The sequence below is a fragment of the Calidris pugnax genome, unplaced genomic scaffold (genome assembly GCF_001431845.1).
Source record: "Calidris pugnax isolate Ruff unplaced genomic scaffold, ASM143184v1 scaffold24, whole genome shotgun sequence".
NCBI lineage: Eukaryota > Metazoa > Chordata > Aves > Charadriiformes > Scolopacidae > Calidris > Calidris pugnax.
Genome location: NW_015090922.1, coordinates 25670140 through 25694429, shown reverse-complemented (window position 1 = coordinate 25694429; position 24290 = coordinate 25670140). Strand labels below are relative to the sequence as shown.

Sequence of the window (24290 nt, the reverse complement as noted above, 5' to 3'; positions counted from 1 at the left end):
CCGGGACCTCAAGTCGAGCAACAGTGAGTCCCGTCCGGCCGTGGTGGGGGGTGAGAAGGGGCCTGCGGGCGGCGAGGCGGCGGCCAGGGGGTCCCCGGGCCCTCTGCCTGCCGCGGCCGGGCTGCGGCGCGGCGCCGGGCCCTCCTGGCCTGAGGGAGGCGGCCCGGCGCGGTGGCGCTGGCCCTTGCCGTGGCCGCGGTGCGGGGGCGGCCCCGCTCAGGAAACGGGCGGCCGGGCCCGGTCCGGGAGTCCCGTGTTCACCGGGAGATGGGTGTCGCAACTTGGGGCACCCTCCGCCAGAAGGCTGGGCCGGCGGCGGGTTAGTTGCCGTGGGGGTGAGCTGATTACCGACCGGTTGTGGAAAGGTAGGGAGAAGAGGGCTTCCCCCTGCAAGGCGGGCAGAGCAAAGTCCTGTTCTCCTGGGTCAGAGCTCACTTAAAAGCAAAGTGTCGCTTAAAAGCGATAAAATCCTATGGACCATCGCAAATCCATGAGACTTCTTTTACTCCGATGCATTGCAGAGTCCTGACTTCTTTTAAAAGTTACGGTAAAACAAGTGTCTTGGAAAGGTCTAATAAGGGTGTCGTTCTGTTTCACTGCCCAGCAATTGCATGTGTTTCTGTTTTTCTTTGTGTGGATTTAGCATTGCTGAAATTCACTCACTTAGCGGACACTGAGACAGAAATGCCAGTAGCTTAAAACCAGTAGAGACTTTTGTGTAGCTGCCACATTTCCTTCCAGCCATTGGCATGGCCAAAAGTACCTGAGAAGAGTGAGGGAGTTGCTCAGTTCGTGTCTAGTGGATCCTTGGTCCTTCTGTCGATACAAGAGCATCTAAGATTTTGGGAGCTGTGGTGTTGGAAGGCTGGCTTACTACAATAGAGGTGTCTGTGACTCGCCAGTAAAGCAGTGTTTTGAATTGGTGACCTGAAAGTGGTGTGCCATAACTGTCTGAAGCTACCTCTACACTCTTTCCTTTCTGTTCTGAATGGGCCAAATGTGCAGCAATATGTTATTCTTTTTTTTTTTCCAGTTAAGAGTCCTTAAGTAGTTCAGTAGAAATAAAATAGCTTCATTCAAGTTTGAAGCACTTTTGTTTAAAAGGCTTTTGCAGCTTGTCTTGAAGGTCATCATGCATGGGTTGTTAAGACAAGGCTCAGTCATGGGACTGTTCCTGAGAATACTTTCACTATTTGTTTGATAAAGAAAGGACCTAGCTCAGCTACGTCTGTGGTTCTATTTGTAGCACAAGATGATGAACTCTTGGAATGTACCTTTAGGGTCATTGCCAACACCTTGATTTCTAGCAAGTTGTCTGTACGCAGCTTGTACTCTCCTACTTTGGGGCTCTGTTTGGAGTGAGATGCTGTACCTTGAGTATTTAGTGGCTTTCTTTAGACAAAGTGGGTTGCTGCATGCTAAGCCTCCTAAGGTGACAATGGCAAAGTCTGTATCTGGAACAAATTCATAACCCTGTGGTTTAGTGTAGCAGCCAGAGCTGAGTTGGTGACTGCTGTGAAGTGATTACCGCTATCATTTCTGTGTATGTGGATAAAGGCAGAGTGTTTTAAAAATAAGCTTTTGATTATAACCTCAGCATATGTGCCTATTCACTGCTTTCATTACTAACTCCTGTTGCATGTGTGCTTAACTTTTTAGCTACTTAGCTTTCTGACCCGTATTTGTTAGTGACCCTTGAAGACAGTACTGAATATGCTAAACAGAATTATGTCTCTTGATCATCCAACTAAATGATGGCATTGGAAGATAATGGTGTGCTAGTGGTACGATATACTATAGTAATTAAATTCAACTACATGAATTGAAAATGACTGCAACTCATGACAGTATCCTCTATTCTGTTAATTCACCTGTTCATGGAAGATTTCACTTCATTCTTTTACTACAGTTTTTTCCAGTCTTACACAGTGGGAGTGGAAAGCTGCCAGGGTTGGCTGATGGATAGTAGGAGTTCAGCAGTGGCGATAGCTACAGACAGGGATCTGGGAGCACCCATTCCTCAACCGCTCCTTGCTGGGCTCGTTGCTGCTTTCCATGGACTGCTAGTGGTGGCGGTTCAGTGCTCTGCAGTAAGCAGCTCTAGGTAGTATACTAATGTGTCAGTTTTGTGCTACCTTAGTTATTTTCCTTAAGAAGGAATTTTTCTTCCTTGGACAACAAATTGGAAAAATGATTGCCCTTAACATGGCGTGGTAAGGAATGCTTACCGAACTACTTCCTTAGGAAATAGACAGGAACTAATTTTTCCAGTGAGGGCAAGGGAGTTCCTTTCACCAGTACATTTGATCAAGAAAGGATATATGTCTGGGCTTGTGGTTGGCAGGCAATAGGCAAAGCAAGCATCTTAAAGGCAAGTGTGTTATTTCTCTCCAAGCAAATTTTTGGAGTTGGGATGTAGAGGACAGCGTATCTAGTGTGGTTTTGCTGATGCCAAATTGGCACGACTGGAGAGAAGGTGCCACAAACAGAAGAGCCATGAGAGCAGCAGGTTTATTAAGAGCAATGACCACCTAGGTTTATATGCACAGGTTTCCTTGGGCTCCTTTTGGCAGGTGGGAGAAGGTTTTTGCTTCTGCCAAAGCAAGAAAAGGGAAATAAATAGATATGCAAATATTTTCTATATTGGGAAGAAAAACTAACAAACTTGGTTGTGAGGGCTGAACAAGGAAGTAAGGGGTAACTCTCTTGAGTTTTGTTGGTGGCAGAGTTTCTTCAGTTCTGGAGTCTGTGGAAAATTAACTTCATATTTAGAGGTTATTCAGAAGTAGGTAAAGCAAAGGTGTCAAGAACATTTTTAGCCTTAGAGATGTGTGATAAAACAAAACATAGTAACCATTGCCTCTAATGTTGATTTGCAAATTGTGGATGCTTTATAAAACCTTGTGCAGGTGACATGGTGAGAAGTTTCCCTGAAATAGAACATGGTCTGTTTTGATAATACTTTCTTCATAAGCAGTTCTTAGATTTGCTTTATAGATTAATCTGAAGTTAAGGGTTAAGAAGGGGACTTTATTTAGAATAGGAAGAAAAGATTTGAAAGAAAATTTGACGTTATTCAAACCTTTGTAGGTGGTCAAGGAATTCTGAATGAAATGATACTTGGATTGAAAAGCAGATATCTTAAAAATTGTGAAAATACTTGAACATTCTTAACTGTACCTCCTGAGTACAAACTTAGTCTTGATTAAGTGTGCCAGCTGATAATGAAATATAAAAGCTTTACTGAAAATAAAAATCCATTAATTCATTTACAAGACTGGACACTAATCCTTCTGTGTGTTTTTATAGCATATCTCAGCTGTTTTGCTGACTCTTTGAAAGGGGAACTTTTTTCTTCTGGCAGAATCAAATGGCTTTCTTCTGGGCAAGGACACCACATTAGGCAGGAGACCTGTGCGTGGTTAGGGGCTTGGTGCAGCCTTTCCTCATTCTTTTTTTAGTATTCTGAAGAAAGCTGGGAATATGTTCAGATGGAGTGTGCAAGGTTTTTACCTTCTGAAGCCTGGTGTGGAGAAAGCAGAAGTTTGTGTTTCTGGGATTGATTTCAGACTGTTCAGTACTTCTGCCTTAAGAAAAAAAAAAAAGTGCCTTTTATCTCTGGTGCAGCAGTTTTGCGTACTTGTATAAAATGTTACAGAAAGTTCAGAATATCTTGCTTATGGCATTGACCCATCCATGAACACAAAGCAAAGCATAAAGTTGATTCTGTGCAGATTATGTGTACTAACAAAATACTGATAAAGTGCTCTGTACTCAGTTGCTGCAGATGGATATGTGAGCAGGGTTCAGTTTGCTATGGCTTTCACCAGCTCCTCCAACATCCCAGGAGCCTTTGCAGCCCTCAGCTCTCTGAAGTGCGCTGAGTTTATGTTACTTTTTGAAATTGTCACGGGCAGCTTGAGTTTCAAGGATTTGTTGAATAACACCATGGATGTGACAGTGCTAATGAGAGCAATACTTGAAATCTGAAGGAATCAAACATGCAGTGAGCAGCAAAACTGCAATTGGACAATCAACTTTAACGTGACATTCTTCAAACTAGTCTCATGAAAAGCAGTCAGAAAATAGAAATCATTTGGGTTTAAAACCTCAAAAGAAAGTGTGATGTTGTTTGACAGAACTGTTGAATCAGGTGCTTTTGTTGAGGGAAGGTGTTCTGGAGTTTGAGAAAAGCAAGAACAAATTATCACTGGTTCTTTGCTCTTACAGGTTATTTGCAGCAGAATTGTTCAAGTTATGCTGTTGAACACCTTTACAATAATATGGATAAGTTTTCAAGAACTTATGAAGGTTCCTCTCCCTCTAACTTCACCGCCTAGCAACTTTAGGCTAGCTGTTTGGGGAGAGGCAGAGAAAGAAACTAGAGTTAAGCCTATCTGCCATCTTATGAAGTGATTTCATTTATTCTGAAATCATTGGGGTGCATAATTTGCCTCTTGGCTCTGTTTTGAAGAGGGAGTACTTGCTCAGATCACCAAGCAGAGCTGCAAGGATTGCTTAGTTGTTACTAAAAGCTTGAAAGAAAAAAAAAATCAGTGTTTTCTAATGTACAATTGCCAAGAAAATTAAAAATGAAATTATATTACAATTGTCTTTGGTAGTTTTGAGGGAGAAGAGAGATGGCTTTTCAGCAACCTCTTTGTCTGCAACATAAAGTTCCAAGATGTCCTTTGATGGCAGTGAAACCTGGGATTGTTTCTGTCAATAGCACTGTGCCAAACACTGCTCACCTGTTGTGAGTATATTGTAACAAAACTCAAAAAACTGTTTTTCTACCAATGTTTGCTTTGCATCTCCCTCTCCTCCTCGTGATGCTCTCGTTCATGGAACTTCTGCTCTTCTGTTCCCTTCTGCATCCCCAGTGTCCCCGCTGGGCTAAGCCTGGCTGTCTCAGGGTACCCACCTCCAGTGCTGGGTCACTCTTGCCCGCTCCCATAGCAGGCTGCATACACTGGTACTAGCTTGAAACTGCTTGTATTGCCTGGCTAGCTGCTAAGTGCCTACTGGCTGGACTTTCTGAGGTCTGGAGAGGAGCAAACACTTTTTTTTTTTTTTTTTTTTTTGTCTGGCAGAACTAACTGACGTTCCTCTTCTCTAAGGCAGCTGACTTTCACGAAACACATAGGACCCATATCTCTGAGAACATGGTATCGCTTTGACTAATGTCAATCAGATAAAATAGTGGGGCCAGAAGTTATTTAGCAGTTTAAAACTCTTGTGCTGTAGTTTTCCAGGCTGTGTTTGTATAAGAAGTTGTGGCACTTAAATGCTTTGTGCTGTTCATAATTACTTAAATTGCATAAAGCCAGAAACTGTTCCATGTACACCAACTTCCTATCCCATCTCTATGAGTGGCAGTAGCCCTGCTTTGTGTTTTGCTGTAAAGATAATGCTGCTGCATTACAACATAATAACTGGTCGTACATCCTGAAGCATCTGGAAATGTATAGTAGGAAAGAGTTTTAATAACTTTATCCACTTAGTATTCTTAAAAAAAACACCAACAAACAAATAGAAACCACCACAACCCAAAATCAAACCACTGTCATGCAAACCATGGTTGGATTGCAGAATTCCGTCAACTTGGGAAACAGTATCTCTCTTGAAGGTTATGGTCTATTAAAAGTTAGCATGCCATTGAATTCTAATAAGTTTTTCATTCAAATATAGTTAAGTCATTTGAAAATGTTCTACTTTGTTTCATAAAACATTGCTGCTGGTAATTTGTTTCATTATTTGATGTGTGCTCAGACTATGTAGATAGGGATTTTATTTTTTTAGAGACCCTGAAGGCCTGTTGGATTCTGTGGGAGCAGCAAATACTTTGCAGCCTTGAGCTATAGTGTATCTTTTTCCAGTTCATCAAAGGAAATTTTTTGTGCTATGTCTATTTTATATTCACTTGATGTATTTGCTTGCTGCATATAAATATGATGTATATTTCATGTTCAGAAAGGTGCTGGAATTCAAGAAAGAATGATTTGGAGTGATTGCTGCAGTTGTCTCAATCTGCAGTTGTAGCACTAAAGTAGTAAGTAAAGTAGTAGCTGCTTGTTGCAGAGGCTAACTTCCAGTTGAAGGATGTATTCCAGCATTTAAAATTAATTGTCAGGAACTTAATGATTTTAAGATCTGTTCAATTAAATTTTTGAACTACTCTGTAGCACAATATTTGTTTGTACAGTTTGTAAGCTTTCAGAGGAGGAGTAAATTCAACAGTTGTTTTATCTGTAGATGAAGACTTAACTAGCTATTTATTTGATGTTTTTCTGTATCTCAAGTCTGGACATTAGCAGGTGGAAAAAAATGCTCATTAATTTAGAACTAATTCCCTCAAATTTAAGAGGTCTCAAGTATATTTACATATAGTCCTTAATGCTGAAAACAAGATTCTAGGCTGAAGCGCTAGCTAAATGTAATATAATTAATTTAAAACCCATTAATACAATTTTTATACTCTTAATGTCCCTATTTTATAACTCTTTTTTCATACAGACTTTGATTTTAATGTTTCCCCAAGCATGTCCATCTGACAACTGTAGAGTTGCACCTTATTTGGTGTTGAGACTCTGCATCTTTAATAAGTAGGATTATTAATTCAAGAATAATGTTACTTTGATCTTTTTCTGGATCTCACTTGGTTCTTCATGTCTTTCTCCTCTCCCTGCCTTTGTTTTCTCTCTCACTTTAAGACACCAAGTGATCTGGTTTATGGCTGTGGGAAGCTTTTTTTTCTTTTTTCCTGCTTCTTGTTGGACTCTTGCGTAGCAGGTTTCTGCACGAGGCTTGTTTGCACCAAGGTTTCTGGTGACCTCTTCATGTCCAACATGAGGAGTCCAATTTCTAGTCCGTATGTCACATTTTCTGACCATCTTTGCTGAAAAAGAGTTCTGTTTTGGGATAGCATTATAAATTGAAGTGTATAAATGCAACCAACCCATTTCCATAGATGTCGATGGAAAAACAGGCAGCTAAACGCCTCCCATTAGCTGTTAAAATACACTTTTGTTAATTCCCCTAAACAGTGAGAAATAAGTTTAACTGCTGACTAAAACTTACGAAATGAGATACAGTGCTTAAATAAATAGAATGCAAAATGGGGCTGGGATTTGAGCATCGATAGTGTTAGCCTAGCATTAGAAAAATTTGAGGTATAATTGAGTTTTTCAGTTACATGAAAGCTCAGCTCCATACACTCCTCCCCCCAGGACTGCAATCACAGTGCCTGCCTTTGGACCCTCTTACCAGATGTTAAAAGCTCCATTGCAACGTTATGTTCTGCAACCTCAAAAGAATAGAGAAGTAACACATCATTGAACTCTATTTGGACATTGGCTGCTGTTTTGTGGTTTCTTTGACCTTAGAAGAGAATGGGTTTTTTGTTTGCAATCTGTAAGTTTTCTTATCACTAAGTATAAACTTTCTTCTAAACGTGCTTCAGTGTTTCAAGTTCTGAAGCGTGATGGCCTTGTACAATGAACATTTGCAAGGAGTGTTTGTGGCATGTGTGGTTTCTGTCCTTGAATTTTTAGTTCTGATGATCTCTTAAAACTTAAAGCATTAAAACTCATCCCAGTGACCTTCAGTAATACATCTAACAGCTTCTAAAAAGTACAGCTTTTTTTTATTTTATTTTTGAGCTTTGGGTTTTTGAGGTTTTTGTTAGAGGCAAATTTATGGTGTTGAAATCAAGAAGAATATGGATAATATATAGATAAAGCCAGATAATATGTATTAAATACCAAATAACTTGGCTGTCTATAGTAGCAGTACCAAAATATTAACTGGTGTCATAAAAGTACATTCCTGGATTGACAGTTTAAAACTAATTTCACCATGTTTGCCTTGCTTGACCATGCTACTGAGAGCTTATCTCAGATCAACAACTGAAAATAAGTAGATGTTTAAATTTTGACCCACTTACTGAATCTTAAAGTCATGGGTTATATACGGTAAGATGGAAAAGTTACGTATTTGTATAATGTCACCACAAAAGTATTCTTCCTTCTTGGAGCTTCCTGCCAAATTTAACCTTTTTTTTTGTTGTTGTTGTATGGGGTCATAGCTCCAGTTAAATCAGTCCTAGACATGCCAGTGTTGGCTACATAATCATGCTTTGTTCTCTTCATAGCGACTAAAATCTGTGTTTTGGCAGGTGTGCTATTAACTTGGAGCTGATAAGCTGGCCCACCCTCTCGAAAATGCAGAAGTAACTGCTTCATTGCTGTGGCTTATTATGGGACAAATTAACCCTTGGAGCTGGTTATATTTTCGTTCTAAATGTTTAGGCAGCTTTGTGATTTTTCTCTTCTGTTGGGATTAGATATTACTGTTCTTCCTGAAACTAACGGCATTTGTTTCCTCATGTATTATGTAAAAAGGAAAAAAAAAATGTACTTTTTAACTCATTACTGAATGTTACAGTAATTATTGAGTCAAAAGAGCAGGTTTTCCCTTCCATTTTCTCCTCCCAAGAGAAAGAGAGCACTGCCAAATTTGCAGAGTTCTCATTTTAAAATAAGTGTTTTGCCTTTGCTAATAAAGAAGATTAGAGTTCTTGGAAATGCACAGTCCTGGGGGCTATTCCTCAGCTACTGGAGAAACTGCAAGGGTAGAATGCAAGAATCTTTCTACCCCACAGAATATATTTTGATTATTTTTTTTCCTCCCAAGTTTTGTATTAAAAAAAAAAAGTGGGTTCAAAAATTGAGTCTGATTGGGTTTGTTTGTTTGTTTGTTTTTTTCTCCTTTGTTTTGAAAAAGGTTGTTTGGTAACAATTGTTTTAAAGCAATAAGGCTCTTTCAAATACTCCATATAAAAGAAACTGACAACCTAAGTCACAATTCTTTATGGAGTGTAACCTATTAAAATTCCTCATAGAAATAATATTAAAGGATTTTTGTGTTAACTGATGAGATCCTAAGGGAACTCAATGACCAAACTTGACTTAAGCATCTCCCACCAGAGTTTGTTTGGTTTCATAGCAGCAGGAATCTTCAAAGGGATGGAGAACATTTTTTTTGTCTTCATTTTATTCAACTGGTTCTTTTCAATAGTAAATTTCATCAAAGGTGATTTTATAATGGGAAAAGTGGCAAAGCTGGATTCTGTCTTTACATTCCTGACTAAAACTAGATGTAAAAGGGTTAGATCTATTAATTCTGAAATGAATTCTCACTTACTACAACGGGTGATGCGTGGCTTCATTTGGCAGCTAGCTGTTCGAGGAAGCTTCCTCACCCATCTCTAGGCACAGGTTCTCCCAGCTTCCACGTGTCAGTGGTATCTACTCATCTCTGTTGCGTGGTCAGTAGGTCTGGGTGAAATCAGCTGAGGGATCCAGCAGAAAATTATTCTAAGCTGTTTTATTTGCAGACTTCTTTTTCTGCTGAACTCTCTGGCTAGTTGAGTCTCCCCAAGACTACCAATTGCTAGACTCAGTGTGAGGGGGGGAAAAAAAGGGTGAGGATGAGGGGCTGTAACTGGAGAGGTGATTAAGGTAAGTATTTTAGTGATAGCCAGCTTTTATGGTCTTGGTTGGGACATGGGCCTACACCTTTACACTTCAGTTCGGTTAGTAAGTCACCTTTAAAGGTAGAATGCATTTTACATTTTTTATGTCTCTATATATTTATATTAAACTCTTCTAAACTTTCTTAAATTTTGAAGTGATATTTTGTGTGTTAAATATTCTAATTTCAACACATCAAATGCACCTTGATATAGATCATAAATAAATAAAGCAACAAGGAAGTATGTAATTGCCAAGTGTAATATGTTACGATCAGGAAAAGTATGCCAACTATGTAAGCACTTGCCTGTATTCAGAAGCCATTTATTCTCCTGACTGGCTTGAAATATCAAATTGCATCGAGTCATGTTCTGTTTAGTTAAAAAAAAATAAAATTATACGAATCCAAAACGCATTTGAATGAAATATTCTTCGGGTTTTTTTTAAATAAATGTTGAAAAAATGCTTTGACTAATGATAGAGAAGTTAACTTCTTACTTCCGAAGGAAGGTAACCTCTCTCAGCTCTTGCCGCTGGATGCCATTTTTGAGACACTAAACCACAGCTGCATTGCACTGGTAAATTCTCTGTGTTGGATGGCGTACATTGATTTGCTTTGTTTTGAAGGGAATGGCCATGTCTTGAATTTGGAATAATGGAGTGGATGAGTAAGTTTCTGATGGAGGAAGCTGTACCTGATGCTTTATATATTGGTTAAGATTCCTGCTGCAGTTTGAATAGCTTTAGTTTGCCTTGCTTTTTATTTTTATTTTTTTAGGAATAGAAGGAAGTTCCTTAAAAAACAAATAAATCACTATTTCATTTTGCATTTGGTCACTGTTTTTATTGCATAGCTGCCTTTTAAAAACCAGTAGCAAGCAAAGAACAAAGCATAAAAGAAAGTAATTCCTGTTTCAAATAAATATGGGAGTTCCTGGTGCTGTATAACTGAGTGTTTTGAGTTTTAAAGCTAAGTTTCAGTGTTGACTAATTTTCATTTACTTGTAAAATTATGGAGGAATTGCTGGAATGAGGTAACTTTTCTTAAATTCACTATTTAAATAGGAGGACTAGGCTTAATATTTTATGAAACAGAAAACTTGAGAACATGTAGTGTAAAGTCTGCTTTTTTTTTTTTTATGATGCAATACCCAATTTTCAGAATTCCCTGTTTAAATGATGATTATTTGAATGTCTAATTATAAATGCATGTTACCTCTGGTACTTCCTCTTATGGCACAATAGAAATTTCTGTTTTGCATTACAGAACTATCTAAACAGCAAATGAAGCACAACTGGCAGGCAGTAAAGTAACTTGCAGCATCTGCAGGCTGTGCCAATAACTTGTTAAAACTGCTTCTTTCTCTCAAGTTTCCATTTGCCCAAAGTTGCTTTAATAATGGTTATTAAAGAAGTAAAAGCAAAAAAAAAAAAAAGGTGATGCAAGGTGTGTTGAAGCTGTTGAAATCTCTGATCCCTCTTTCTCTTTCTTCTTTTCCTTTCATTTCCTCCAGACAGCCAGGTGACTCCCTGTCATTCTCCTGCTTTGGTGGTTTTCTTGTGCCACGTGTCCCGCTATGGGATGTGTTTTTCTTATGGGATTGGTGTGTATTTGTCAATATGTGCTGTCAAGGACTTTTTGTTTCAAGTCTTGTCTTGTTTTGGCTTTCCAATTGGGAACACTTTGTTCAGGATTTTTTTTTAATGTGTTGGCTCCTGTGAGGTAGGATTATTTTTTTTAAGCTAGATGTTTTTCAACAAATATGTTTAAGAACAAGCTGTTGAGTTGCTTTCAATTTACTTTGAAAGTAAAAGTATCAATTTACTTTGAAAGCACAGTATCCCTTTAATAAAAAGTAGAGAAATGCCTCCTGCATATGTAATCAGCATTTAAAGAACGAAATTCCCTTGCTGATGGTGAGTTCTGAACTTATCTAGTGAAATAATTGCAACCTGACAGATACTGGCTACAGAGATGAATCCTGAGAACCTGTTGGAGAAAAGCAAGGTATTGAAGAAGCAGTGCTGTATAGGCAAATGTATCTTTTGTCTGTGTTGAAGATGTCCTGATCAGTTTACGTTGTCACTGTGATAGTTAATTTGTGGTTTAAACACTTGGTGTTTTCACTGTGATAGTTAATTTGCCGTTTAAAAACCGCGCATGGCTTCTAAAGCAGTGTTGAAATTTTATTTTTGAATTACAGTCCGAACCAAACAACAACTCCAAATAATGGAGGTGAGTCTTTTAATATTGACAAGATATTGTGTTTTGTTAACTGGATATGCAATGTTTAATAAGGTGGTTTTTTCTGCCTCTTAGGTAAAGAGGTTCCCAGGTAAAGATACAAGGTTGCCCTGCTGGTTTTGTTGCATGTTGATTTAGTGAATTAACAGGAACCAGATTCACTTGCAAACAGTTGAAGAGGGAACTGACTGGGTGCGGGGGGGACATACGACAGTAGCAGCATTGTCTGGACAGTCTCTGTTGGCAGGTAGAGCTGTACAGTATAACATCTTCCTTTTCTTTCTGGTATTCTCTAAGAATAACTTTATCAGTGGTGGTAAATGTAGTGGGCACGTAGGCAGTCTTACCTATAGTCATAGTAACTTAAATAGCTATGCTATTAAATAGCTTATATTTGTAAAAAATCACGATAGCTATTTTGCAAATTGTAGGTAAGCTAGAAAGAAGCAGTTGGTGGCAAATAACTAACTCACGAAAATATGGTTGCTTACCATTTTATATTTAGTAGCAACAGAATAGAGAATATAAAGAGGGTATAGTAGAAGGTATAAAGAAGATAGGAGGGATAGAAGGGACTTGAATATTTCAGGATGTGATTTTTTTTTTTAAATTTAAACATTAAAAGATTGAATTCAGTAAATCTAAACTATTAAAAAGGTATCCAAGTCAATCCTTTGACTTGGCTTCTCTCAGAATACCTTGTTTACTGAATTGGTTTAAATGGCTAATAATTGAAAATGGTCACCTGAAAGTGCTGGAATGTGTTATGAAATAAAACTGATTTTAACTGCATAAAGTCTTTGGATTTCAAGAAGCTTGTCAAATGAATTATTGTATTCAATGGGGACTTTGAGACAGATAAGTTGGAGAAATATAATTTATAATTTTTAGTAACAAAAAGAAAAGCAGGACTTTAAGAAATAGCCTGCATTAAAAGAGTAGCATTGAAGAGCTTAGTACTAGGTGGAGGTTTCCTGAGTATGCTGCCAACAAGATCTGTCCAGGATCCCCTCAGGCTTGCTGTAAAAACTGTTTCTTAAGCTACATGAATTTTAAGAAATAAAAGGGAGAGAAGCCGAGGCAAGAATGTGAGTCTTTTATTTAAAATTATGCTTTAAATAAAATGCTTGCAATTTAAACAAATTCATTCTGTTCCTTCTAGACTTTCAGCTTAGTCCTGAAAGCACTGGGGGCAGAGCTCTGGATCTGTCTGAGTTTGGTAGAGTGGATGTGTACCCCAGGAATCTGATTTATCTAAATGTGCTCTTTTCTGTTATTTCTTGACCCGTTACAGCCTATCTGTCTATATTCTGCTTCTCACTTTTCTGTTTTTTCTTTTTCTGAATAGAATTTTAACACAAGGTCACAACAAAAGCGAATGGAGCAGAGAAGGCAGCTCTTCTCCAAACCTGACCAGACCTGGAGTTCCACTTTATGCATCTTTAACCTGAGCTGCTGCGGTTCATCTGTTGCTTCTCACTCTCAGTAGCCCAAAGCCAATGTTACTGCTGGGGCAAAGAGTCTTGAGATGGAGTGGTGGAAAGGGAATGGCGTAGGAAAAGGAGAGGGGACTGGGAGCATTTGAGTGGGATTTTACTGGGACTTCTGCCTCCTGTTCAAGCCTAAATTCTGACTTTTCCTGACAGAGAACAGCTTGTATGGGAACAGTAGTGGTTTGGCTGAGAGATGTTGCCGGTTTTGGTTTTGTTAGAGGAATGTGGACTTGGGAAGTACCAGCTGGCTCAGCAGGTCCAGTCCCACTGCAGTCTTGGGCAACTGTGTGATAGATTTTAGTTTCTAAAAGTGCAGAACATCTTATCTGCATACTGTTACGCCATAAAATCGTTGCAGTGTGCCATGAGATTAGTAGAAAAAGACTCCAGCTGTAACTATGATAATGCAGAAAGAAAGCAGGAAAGATTAATGGCATTGCTATTACAGGAACCATTAGGTTTGATCGGGTTATATGTTGGATCTTGTGACTTTTGAGGAGTAAACTGTGCTTTACACTGCAGAGGAGGGCCAAAAGTGGAGTGGGAGACCAGGCAGTATTTTGAAATCTGACATGGCCCTCTCTCCACCCTGGTAGCTCCAGATCTGGAACTGAGTTTTATCATGAGCAAATCACTGAGATGGATCAACCAGTGCATCTAGGAGAATATTGATAAAGAGCACCAGTGCTGTAGGTCTGCATACTGTTTCTGACACGGCTAACTTCTGTTCTCATAACTGTTCTTAACATTTGTTTAGCCTAGCAGAAAGGACAAGCTCTTCTGATTTATCTAAATAAAACACATTACAGGTTCCTAACTATTCCACTTCTATTTTCTGCATCTGTTCAAGTTTAAGTTCCTGTTGTTGAACACATTATGTGCAGTTCTAGTCATCAGTATTTCGTATGAAGTCTCACACTTTGCACAACTTAATACTTCCCTTTTTTGACTTAGAAGGCTTTTTTAGAAGTGCATGAGCTGGATGTGTGTGTGTAGCTGCTGTTTTGCTTTTCCTTCCGTCAGCCAGAATAGCCAGCCTTCTTCTTTCACCTTTGCTTTAAAGCTGTAGGTTTTATGATTGATTCCTTTCAACTTTGCTTATTTTCTAGTATGATGATCTAGTTATCTTCAGAGTGGTCAGTATCTTCTGACTTTGCTGTCAGTCCTTGAAACACTCCTTGTCTTTTTACTCTGATTGCAGATCTGCATGTGAAGGAAACATGCTTCCTAGTGATGATTCCTCTTCATCCTGATAACTTGTCTCTTAAGATTTTCCTTCACGTCCTTCCTGTGCAGAATTCTTTGATTAGTCTTTATTCTGTCTGTATGATTAAACTTCCTAAAACATACTCACATCTGTTCAAGTCTGCTACGTTATCCCTTTCTAAGAAACCATCTATAAGGACAAAATAGGATTACTGTGACATGACGGTTTGTAATGTAACTCTGTTGTAATTTTGCTGCTTTTTCTATGCCTAATTACTGTTCCTAATGACGGTCCTTAATTTTCTTTAAAAACTATTCGAAGATGACATTTAAGTTAAATTAATGTCTGTAGTTAAGTGAGCACAGTACGGTTAATTTGAGTATTGATAATGATTACTTTTATTCTGTCATAGTGCCATAACTTTACAAAGTCATAAAAATGTTTCATAGTGAATTTACACTTCTTAAAACACTAGTCCTACTCTGAGTGGCAGGGGTTGGTCTGTTCTATGAGCTACTTCCTTCAGTGATCAAGGATGAGTAATACTGGATTTCCACGTTCTTTTTAATTACCTTAGATAACTTAAGTGCAACGTGGTTTTTTTTTTCATCTGTATGGTTAAGTAGCAGTATTGTTGTTAGGGATGCTGTTAGAATCCTCATCTATGCTTGCTGCACTGATCAAAGTTTCTTTGATCTTTTGGACACACATAAAATCATATTCACTGATTTTAATACCACTTTACCACATAGCATTTGTATTTTTTCATTTTTCTCTCTGATTTAAGAATGTTTTGCTTTTATTTTCAACCTGTTGATTTATTTTTCATTGAATTATTGGAAATAACATGCAATAACTTCCCTTCGTTCCCTCGCTGTATATGGTTCTGGGCATGTGCTGTCTCTTATCTTCAAAGAGCGCCAGGTATATGGCACCTTAACCTCTGCTGCTGTGATGTTAATAAATTTCTTTTCCCCTTGATCTCATTGCAGAAAGATAGAGTCACAAAGGGAGGTGTGTTGAACTCGTAATTGAGTAGAAAATGGTGTAACTGGCAGGAAACATGCAACCTTAAAATATTTAGTCATTTATTTCTGTTTGTAGTACATGGAATGTTTGAATAACGGTCCAAGACAAACTTTTAGGCTAGTTTGCACAAAGTAGTCCTCTCATATCCGACTTAGTCTTCTCTCAGACCTTTATCCAATTCTGAAATAGTCATAGTCTGATTTTGCTTATGTCAAAATAAAGGAGGTGGACATATGATTTCCCTGTACTTCTGCATTCCTGATCTAATTCAATTTTTTTTTTGTAGGTTTGAATTTATTTTCAAATGGACTTTGTACTTTTAAATATTTTAGGCTGTGTTTGTCAGAATGATAGCACTAATGTTAGTATCAACTTTCTTCTTTGTGGAAAAGAAATAGTCTGAAAAATGTTAAAGTAAACCAGAAAGTGCTAAACTGGCTGTTGATATTACAGATGTATTAAAGTCTGAAAAGGCAATTTAAGGGATTTAAAAAACAAAAGGAGAGGGCCGAGTGAACAGGGTAAAAGTGTTGTAAAAGTGACTTCCCACAGGTTAGCAGCCAGCAAGGGCCAGGAAGCTGTGGAAATGGCAGAAGGATGCTATAGTAAAGGTTGCTAGGCTACTGCGAGGGAACTGCACTTACAGAGCACTACTCCGCTATGCCGAGCATTTTTACTACCCAGCTGCTAAGTAATCTGTGTACAGTATTGCTGTTCTCCTGGCTACTGGCCGGAAAGGGAAGTTTGAACTGCGAAGAAATGTTGTCCCTTTCTAGGATGAAACTTGGCCACGTGCCAGTTATTACCTTTTGCAAGACTGACTGTTTTTGGTTTCGGTCACATTGACTGACAAGGAATGTCAGGAATTCTGCTGAACATGTTTGAAATGGCATAGCAAACAATAGGTCTTTGATTCAAGTATAGAAGTATAAAAACTCTTGCATTAATTTAACTTGTTTCGTTGGCGCTGACTGGTGAGCTCCTGGTTTGTCTATAACATTTTCACCTTCATTTCTCCTACTCTGTGTTAAGACACTTACTGAAAATGGAATGAGGTTCTCTTTTTTCATCTGAATTTTATATCCTTTTTGACATATTTGTAAGAGTGTAATTAATTTATACCAGTAATGATGGTTTCTTGCAATTGCAAATGCAAGGTCATTGGTTTTTACTCTGTAAGGGAAGGTGTTTCTTCATCTGCACTTTTATTAATGGGTTCCCTGTACTGTATTTTGCCATGCATACAGCTGGAAAACAAATGCATTTATGATTCTTCTTATTTGTAATTCAACCTCTGATCTTTGTCCCAGGAGATCATTCTAACAGAAAGTTAAAGCTAACTACAACAGAAAGTGACAGAGAACTGAATGTGGAATTAAAGTTATGGTGTGTTAATAGTGATCCCTTTGAATCTGTTGTCTTTCTCCTTGTGAGCTCTAACACAATAACTCGCTTTTCTTTTAATACTATTTTGTGAAGTTGTATGACAACTCTGCCAATACTGTTGTGTTATGAACAAGTCAGCCACTGAATATGCACTGTAGGATGCAACAGCAAAAGAAAGATAATTTGCTCTTTAACATCCATGAAGATGCAGTGGATACAGCGTAACATGGATTTGATCCAAATCCAGTGTGCTGTTGCCAGTTGGGGACTCTCAAACCAAGCTAGGTCCCCTGCTGTGTAGTCTCCCAGCTTGTACTGATTTGTGGCCTGGGGATTTCTTGAATTTAAACCCACTTTTTTGATGTAAATGCTCTTTATGGAGTTGTCTTCTGTGAATTTGCATAGGTGATTTTTGAACCTATGTAAAATAATAGTATTCACATACTATGCCAAGAATTCCAAAGTTCATCTACCTGTGTGAACAGCCGCCACGTGTTTGATTCTTACCTGCTAATTTTGCTCACTGATGTCCATTTCTTGTTTTGAGAAACTGTGAACAATTGTTACCTGTAGCTTTCTTCATTCTGTAGGCGTTCTTATAGACTGTGTACTCAACTGTTTCCTTTCCTGGGGGAAGACTCCTTGTCTATTAACCATTCCTTGTAGCTCTGAATGTGTATTTTGGAGCGCACTGGTTGTCCCACTTTCAGTTCTGTTATATACTTTCTGAGATGAGGAAGAACCAAGATTGGGTGCAGTATTAAGAGTTTTATAGATTAACATTATGTGAATACCTTTTTTACAGCTGGTCATTGTCTGTGGGATGTTGGGATTCTGGGCTTTCTTAAACTTCTGTGCTTTACTTTGCATCTCTTTACAGTGGAGTTTACAGGCTAGTTTAATATCTACTCACACACTTGCATAAAGAACTCATGATACTGTAGACATTTCTTGCTTTTATAGCTTAGAATAGCTTAGAATAATCAAAAACCTTTTTCGTGTTTATAAATATTGCAATAACGTTTTCATGATATTTAAAGTACACAATTATCTGTGCTGTACAAGTTTATGTGAAATTTATGACAGGACTGGATATTTTGTTTTGATTCCCATTGTATTAATTTGCAAACTCGATCTTTTGCAGTTTTGTTGCTAGAGAAGATGGAACATGATGACATTTGTAATAAAACTCTGAAGATAACAGACTTCGGTCTGGCTAGAGAGTGGCATAGAACAACCAAAATGAGCGCAGCGGGGACTTATGCGTGGATGGCTCCAGAAGTTATCAAGTCCTCCATGTTTTCTAAAGGAAGTGATATTTGGAGGTAAGAAGTTTGTCTGCTGAAGACCATGTTCAGTAGAAATATATCAATGTTTTTGAATGAATTTTTATTTGGGTTATATTCGTGGTTTCCCAGGTTATTGCCGCAGCATATGGCAAGTATGGGTGTTCTAAGAAACATTAATTTCTCAGCGTCTACTTCATTTGACCTACCTTTAGTTATTAATGACTTGCAAACTGGGGGAGGGAAAATTATGGAAAAACTTTTAAAAAATTGTTTTAAGAAAGCAAGATCTCATTAAGAGAAGCCTTTAGAATATCTATGGATTAAAATACTTCCATATTTTATCTGGAGTCTAAATATGAACAGCCATATGCTGTTGATACATTAGCATATGATTGATCTCATATTGGTATGTGTACTTTTTATCAGATGTCTGAAAAGTGTCATTCTGCATAAAGAAATGTGACCATCCATTATTAGCTTATATGCGGATAAAATAAAATAAGCTGCAAACCAGAACTTTGGCAAATGTTAAATTAGTGATGGTTTTTGGGAGTCTAGAATGTGATCATGTCTAAAAGTGAGCATCAGATCTAAGCTTTTATGTTATATAGAGAAAGATTTTGCTTCCAGTAGCTGGAGTGAGGAGAGTGCATTCAGCACAAAATTGTTCTAACTTGCTTTCTAATTTTAAAGGTGAGGAACTCCCTATGTTAAATTTGTGAATTTCTCATTAAAGACATTATTGTGGATCGTATAAATAATAGGACTATCAATACTGATGCATTTTTGAGTGGTGTACTGTGGGATACTTGTATTGTGGAAAGGTAATTTAAACTTTAGTTTTAATTTAGTTCCGGTTTGTGAATGGGGAAAAGCTGTGATTGCACAATAGGCTCTAAAAGCTGCTGTGCCTCACCCAGAAAAGTCTACATTTCCTTTCTTTTTGAAATGTTTTCTCGCTGAAGGATCTAAGGTAGCTATTTGGGGAAGGAGAGGGGAGGACTTTAATCTGTTTTTTCATGCCTTCTTATGCATGTTCTGTGTTGTATCATTCTTAAATAAGATCCAATTTTGCTTAGATGCCTGATATTCTACAGCATGAAGTAATACTTTTGGTATTCTCAGGATGATTCTGTATCTGCACTGCTGTTTTGTGACACCCATTTTTCTTGTGCTTGGAACTGATTTTCAGCATTTTGTTTACATCAGTCTGAGTTGATGCCCAGATGAGAAACATCCTTGGCTTCATTCTTTTTTTTCCATTCTTTCATCCCTTTTTCTTTACATTTTTTTTCTTTTGCGGGGTGGAGGTTGGGTGTAGGCGTTTCCCTAATCAGCTGTATTCCATGCTTAATTACAGGTCCTGTCCAGTCTTGTTGCTGTGATTTTAGGTATCTGAGGGGGTATGCTTTGGTGCAATTATTTTATATTCTGCTGCAACATTAGTTTACATTTTTGGAACCTACAGTATTTCTCTTCTTCGCCTTCTCTTCTGCACGCCTCTCTTGTAAAAATGTAAGTATTTAGCTCAATGATGGACGTCTAACAGGAGAGGTTTTTAAGTAGAAAGGCTGTGTTGTACAGTATATAGTTTAGACCTTCTTGGCTTCTAAAGATTTTCTGCTTACTGCACCTTGATCTATTCTGTTCCTTATCTTTTCTCTTTCCTTAAAAGAAAAGGAAATAACGAGTACCCTGGCTATAGGATTGGTTTTTGTTTTAAAAAGCATTTAGTTTACAAATTTAAGTATAAGTCTCTAAGACAAGAACACCATATATTTCAGGAAAATTCTAAATTTTAGTTACACATACAGAGTACTGAGTCTCCAAAAGAAGTCTGAAGATTTTTTTTTTTTTTATATAAAAAAAGGGGGAGGGGGTACAGTTGAGTCTGCTCAAGTACTCACACTTGCAGCTAGTCTTCCAGAATCAGCCAGTGCTCAGAAAAGTGAGAGTATTTTTGTGCAGAGCCTTCCAGGCTGCATGTCCCTGGGTGTCATCCTAGATAGCAGAACTGGTGATTTCCAGGCCCTGCATGTGTATCCTTCTGCTTCCCAAACCAGGGCTATAACTACTGCATTTATTACTCTTTGGCATATGCTTCCACATTCCCAAACAAGAATTCTGCTCTTTCAGCCCTAGACTTCCATTGATCGTTACACATTTCTTCATGGTATATCAGTCTTGGTTTTGTGTTTGGAGTCTGAAAGTGCAAATACGCCCAGATTTCCAAGTGCTGATGGTGAGCTTCAGCAGTGGTCTTTACAATAACATGTGCCTCCAGTGCACAAGCTCTTGCCAGAGCTGGAAAACACTTACTGGACAGCAGAATTAGCAGCTGCTTTTGCCTGGCATGTTCATATAGTTTTGAAGTGGTCCATGTAGCCATGCTTAGTAACCTCTGCTTCAGAAGATGAATTGTAGAGCAAAATAAACTTTGAGAACTTTAAATATCTTCATTTTGATCAACTTTTAAAATACGTAAAAACAGCAAGGTATTGCTACAATGAGATTTAGTAAGGCTTAAATCACATTTGATGACAGGAGAATAATTTTAAATAATGAAAATACTTCAAATGAAATCATCTTGAAAGTGTAATAGTTTTTGTGGTTTAAAAAAAGGTATAGATCAGGCATATTGTGCCTGTATTTTTTGCCTTTTGATGAAGATGGAAAAGAAGATGGCTTTTGCTCTTTTCAAAAAACTTATTTCTTAGAAGCTCTGACTGTATATGTAGGACAACTGTATGTGGGCTGGTGAAATTTAATGCACAAAGTAGCTATTCCTGTAGCTGAGAGAGTTAATAAGTAGTTGTTTTCTTAGACAATGATAGATTAATACCTCCCAAAAACTCCAGCATGGCAGGTCTAGAGTGTCTTCAGGGTTCCTCCCCACAGTTTTCCCCCCACAGCGCTGGGTCTTGATAAGTGATATTAAGATGGCGTTCATTAAAAGAGACACTTTCAGGCTAATTACTGTGTTCGTCTGTTTAAAATTTTACAACCACCTTCTTGGCCCTGTTGAAAGCTATTTAGGTTTAAGGCCTTGAGTTGTAAATGTAACTAAAGTTAGTAGCGCAACACAACTTTTATGAAAGATCATTTCTTTTTAGTTAAATCAATGTTCTGCTTAACTTCAGAGTTCGTGCTTAAATATGCATAGAGTAGTCTGAACAAGGGAGTTCCTTGAGTTAAGAGCAGTCTAACCTTGCTGAAAGAGCATGACATTATTTTTACACTTTCTCTAAGCACACAGATGAGATACAGTTCAGTAGGATTCCTCCATCACACATTAAAAGTGTATGTGCTGCAGAAAGTGGTGTACTCGTTCTTGTTGGAAGTTTCACTGATTTAAAATAAAAACATTATTTTATCCTTGAGTATACAAGTAAGTGCAGAGATTAAACTGGAAAAAATCAGAAGGAAATTATTAAGAAGCACAAGACTTTTTTTTTTTAAGTTCTATTTTCTTCTTTTTTTTTAGGAGTAGACCATATTTCTCAGCTTTTGATTAACTATTAGCACTATACATTCATTAGCTTTCTAAGATTTTATTATAGGCAAAACTTCTTAAATAAACAAAACACTGCTGACATTCATGTTCTTACTGCATAGTTTACTGTCTTATTGTTTATTAAAGTGATGTTGTGAGGTCTTGTATAATGCTGAATTACTTTTTCTCATTAAGGAGAGTGATAGAAAAACTTCAATAGTGTGTAGTGTCACATCTGCTGTAGTTGAGGTGGTATTTCTGGTACTAAGGGGTCCATAGCAAGGGAAGAGGAGCGTAGCCCTTACCTCCCCAGTGCTTGGGTGTTTCTCCTCATGTAGGAGAGTTCAGACCAGTTCTGAAAAACTGGCAAGCAGTTTCTTCACACACCTGGAGAGAAGGGGCAAGAGCAATACTTTGTATTCTGTTTATTTACCTTTGCTCGCTTTACTGTTCAAAAGAACAATAGGTTGTCCTTTGCATCCTTGTTCTATGGATAGTGGTTCCTTGGCAGGAAGAGATGGCGGGGGGAACCAAACACAGTCATAAAGTCCACTTTAGGCTTACATTCTAAAATTTCTGCTTCTACAAAAATGACTGTGAAAATTCTCCATTTCGGTGGTGGTGGAATAGGAGCTCTAGACCAACAGCAATGGGTGTTCTGTCCCAGCCCTTTGTAGGGACTTGGATCATTTGAGCAAGCCAATCGTTGGGCATACAGACCCAAAGAAGGTAAAAGCAACACTCAGCTCTTCTTCTAGACTGGAGAGCATAGCAGAAATTCTTACGACTAACATTGGTGTAATAGGAATTCCTGTGATTCTTGATTTCTGTACCTGACACTGAGAAAAGATCTCTTCATGCCACCACTGTTCACCGGAGACAATGTTGTTTGTTTGGTGGGGCTTTTTGTTGTTGAGGTTGCTTTTTTTTTTTTCAATTATGGAGAAATTAGTTGTGGGTGTGTAATCGTTTCTTAATCCTCTTGCATCTTCTAGTGGAAGTGAAAAGTTAACAGGCCTTTATAAAACATACAGGTCATTAGAAATGCAAACTTCCAAACAAAGCTGAGGCTTTTCTGGTGCTGGGGTTTTTTTTGTTTGGTTTGGTTGTTTTTTAGTGGGGAGAAGGTTGCTTGTTTTCCTGTCATTCAGACTTCTAATTTTAAGTGAAATTTACATTTCTATAGGATTGACTCCAGGCTACATTTTGAACAGGAGTGTGAGCCAGTCAGAGTCATATCCAATTTGGTTAGTCACTGTTAGAGGAAAGGTGCAAGATGACTGAAGTAGAGCTGACTCTTAAAGACATTCACCTTTGACATGGAAAATCCTCATGAATTTCAGTACATGGTTGGACAGATACTTGTTTGTTCTTGAGTAGACAATGTGTCAGTATGCAGACAATAACTGTTAAAAAAATTACCTTTTGTAGTTATGGAGTGTTGCTGTGGGAACTGCTTACAGGAGAAGTTCCTTACCGTGGCATTGATGGCCTTGCTGTGGCTTATGGAGTTGCTGTCAATAAACTCACTTTGCCCATTCCATCCACCTGCCCTGAACCATTTGCAAAACTAATGAAAGGTATCAATTTTGTTTCTTCCTTTGTATTTAAATAGTCATGGTTTGGGTGTATGTATCCTTGCCTGTAATAGTCATGGGATTGCAAAATAAACATCCTATTTGATAATGTGCTGTGTACAAAGTATTTTGTTTCTCTTTACACAGCACACTGCTGATGTTACAGACAGTTGAACGTGTTTCTGAGAAAGTCATATGGTGTCACTGCACCACATAAGTTCTTCAGTACTGACAGTACATTTTTTGCTCTGGTTTTACTGATTTCCTTTTATATTCAAATTGCATTAATTTTCATAAACCGCATGATACACTACAGATCAATAAAAGATCAAGATTAAAATCCCAAGGGGAAGAACTGCAAATGCCGTTTTCCCCTCCTTGTTTCTTCCTAAGATCAGAAATGTTTTGGAAATACTTAAAAGAGAAATATACATTGATTGTAATGGCTATTGCCTTGTGTCTTTACCTTTTATATGTGTCCCTTCTGTGCAGTACTGTTAGCTTTGCTATTTCAGCTCCTAAAGATAGAGATGAAAAAAAATTGAGAATTAGTTTAAAACAGTCCTCTGAGTACAGGTAGGTAGATGTCACTTCTGTAAATGACAAAGGAACTCGGGAAGCCTTGCAGGTAAAGGGAACACATTAGAACTTTAAGTACAGTAGTAAGTAACTTGAAATTCATGCAGTTCTTCAAAAACTTCTGTGTACTATTATAAACTGATGGGATTTTGATAAATTCTAGAATGCTGGGAGCAGGACCCTCATATCCGACCATCGTTTGCCTTAATTCTTGAACAGCTTACTGCCATCGAAGGGGCAGTCATGACTGAAATGCCTCAAGAGTCTTTCCATTCCATGCAAGATGACTGGAAATTGGAAATTCAGCAAATATTCAATGAATTGAGGACCAAGGAAAAAGTAAGTTGATTTTTCTGATTGCATGGCAGTGAAGGAAGGTTACGTGTTTATATGCATTTATGTGATACAGCAGTTTTGAACTTTTGTATTGTGGCTTATGAATATAATACCGAAAACCTG

General features: G+C 38.0%; 1 protein-coding gene across 6 annotated transcripts in view; it reads left to right on the top strand.

Moving 5' to 3' along the window:
• Window positions 1–6: 6 nt before the first annotated feature.
• Window positions 7–24290, top strand: part of LOC106893367 (mitogen-activated protein kinase kinase kinase MLK4) — a 41622-nt gene continuing 17338 nt past the window's right edge. For 3 of the 6 annotated variants that reach the window (XM_014951293.1, XM_014951288.1, XM_014951287.1), the window contains exons 1-4: window positions 7–23; window positions 18038–18218; window positions 23107–23255; window positions 23995–24170. In XM_014951293.1, coding sequence (XP_014806779.1) covers window positions 18055–18218; window positions 23107–23255; window positions 23995–24170 — 489 coding nt within the window. In that variant the 5' untranslated portion in view covers window positions 7–23; window positions 18038–18054. Of the gene's footprint in view, window positions 24–17996; window positions 18219–19542; window positions 19698–23106; window positions 23256–23994; window positions 24171–24290 lie in introns of those variants that run through there. The other 3 variants (XM_014951289.1, XM_014951295.1, XM_014951294.1) reach the window with 3 other exon arrangements.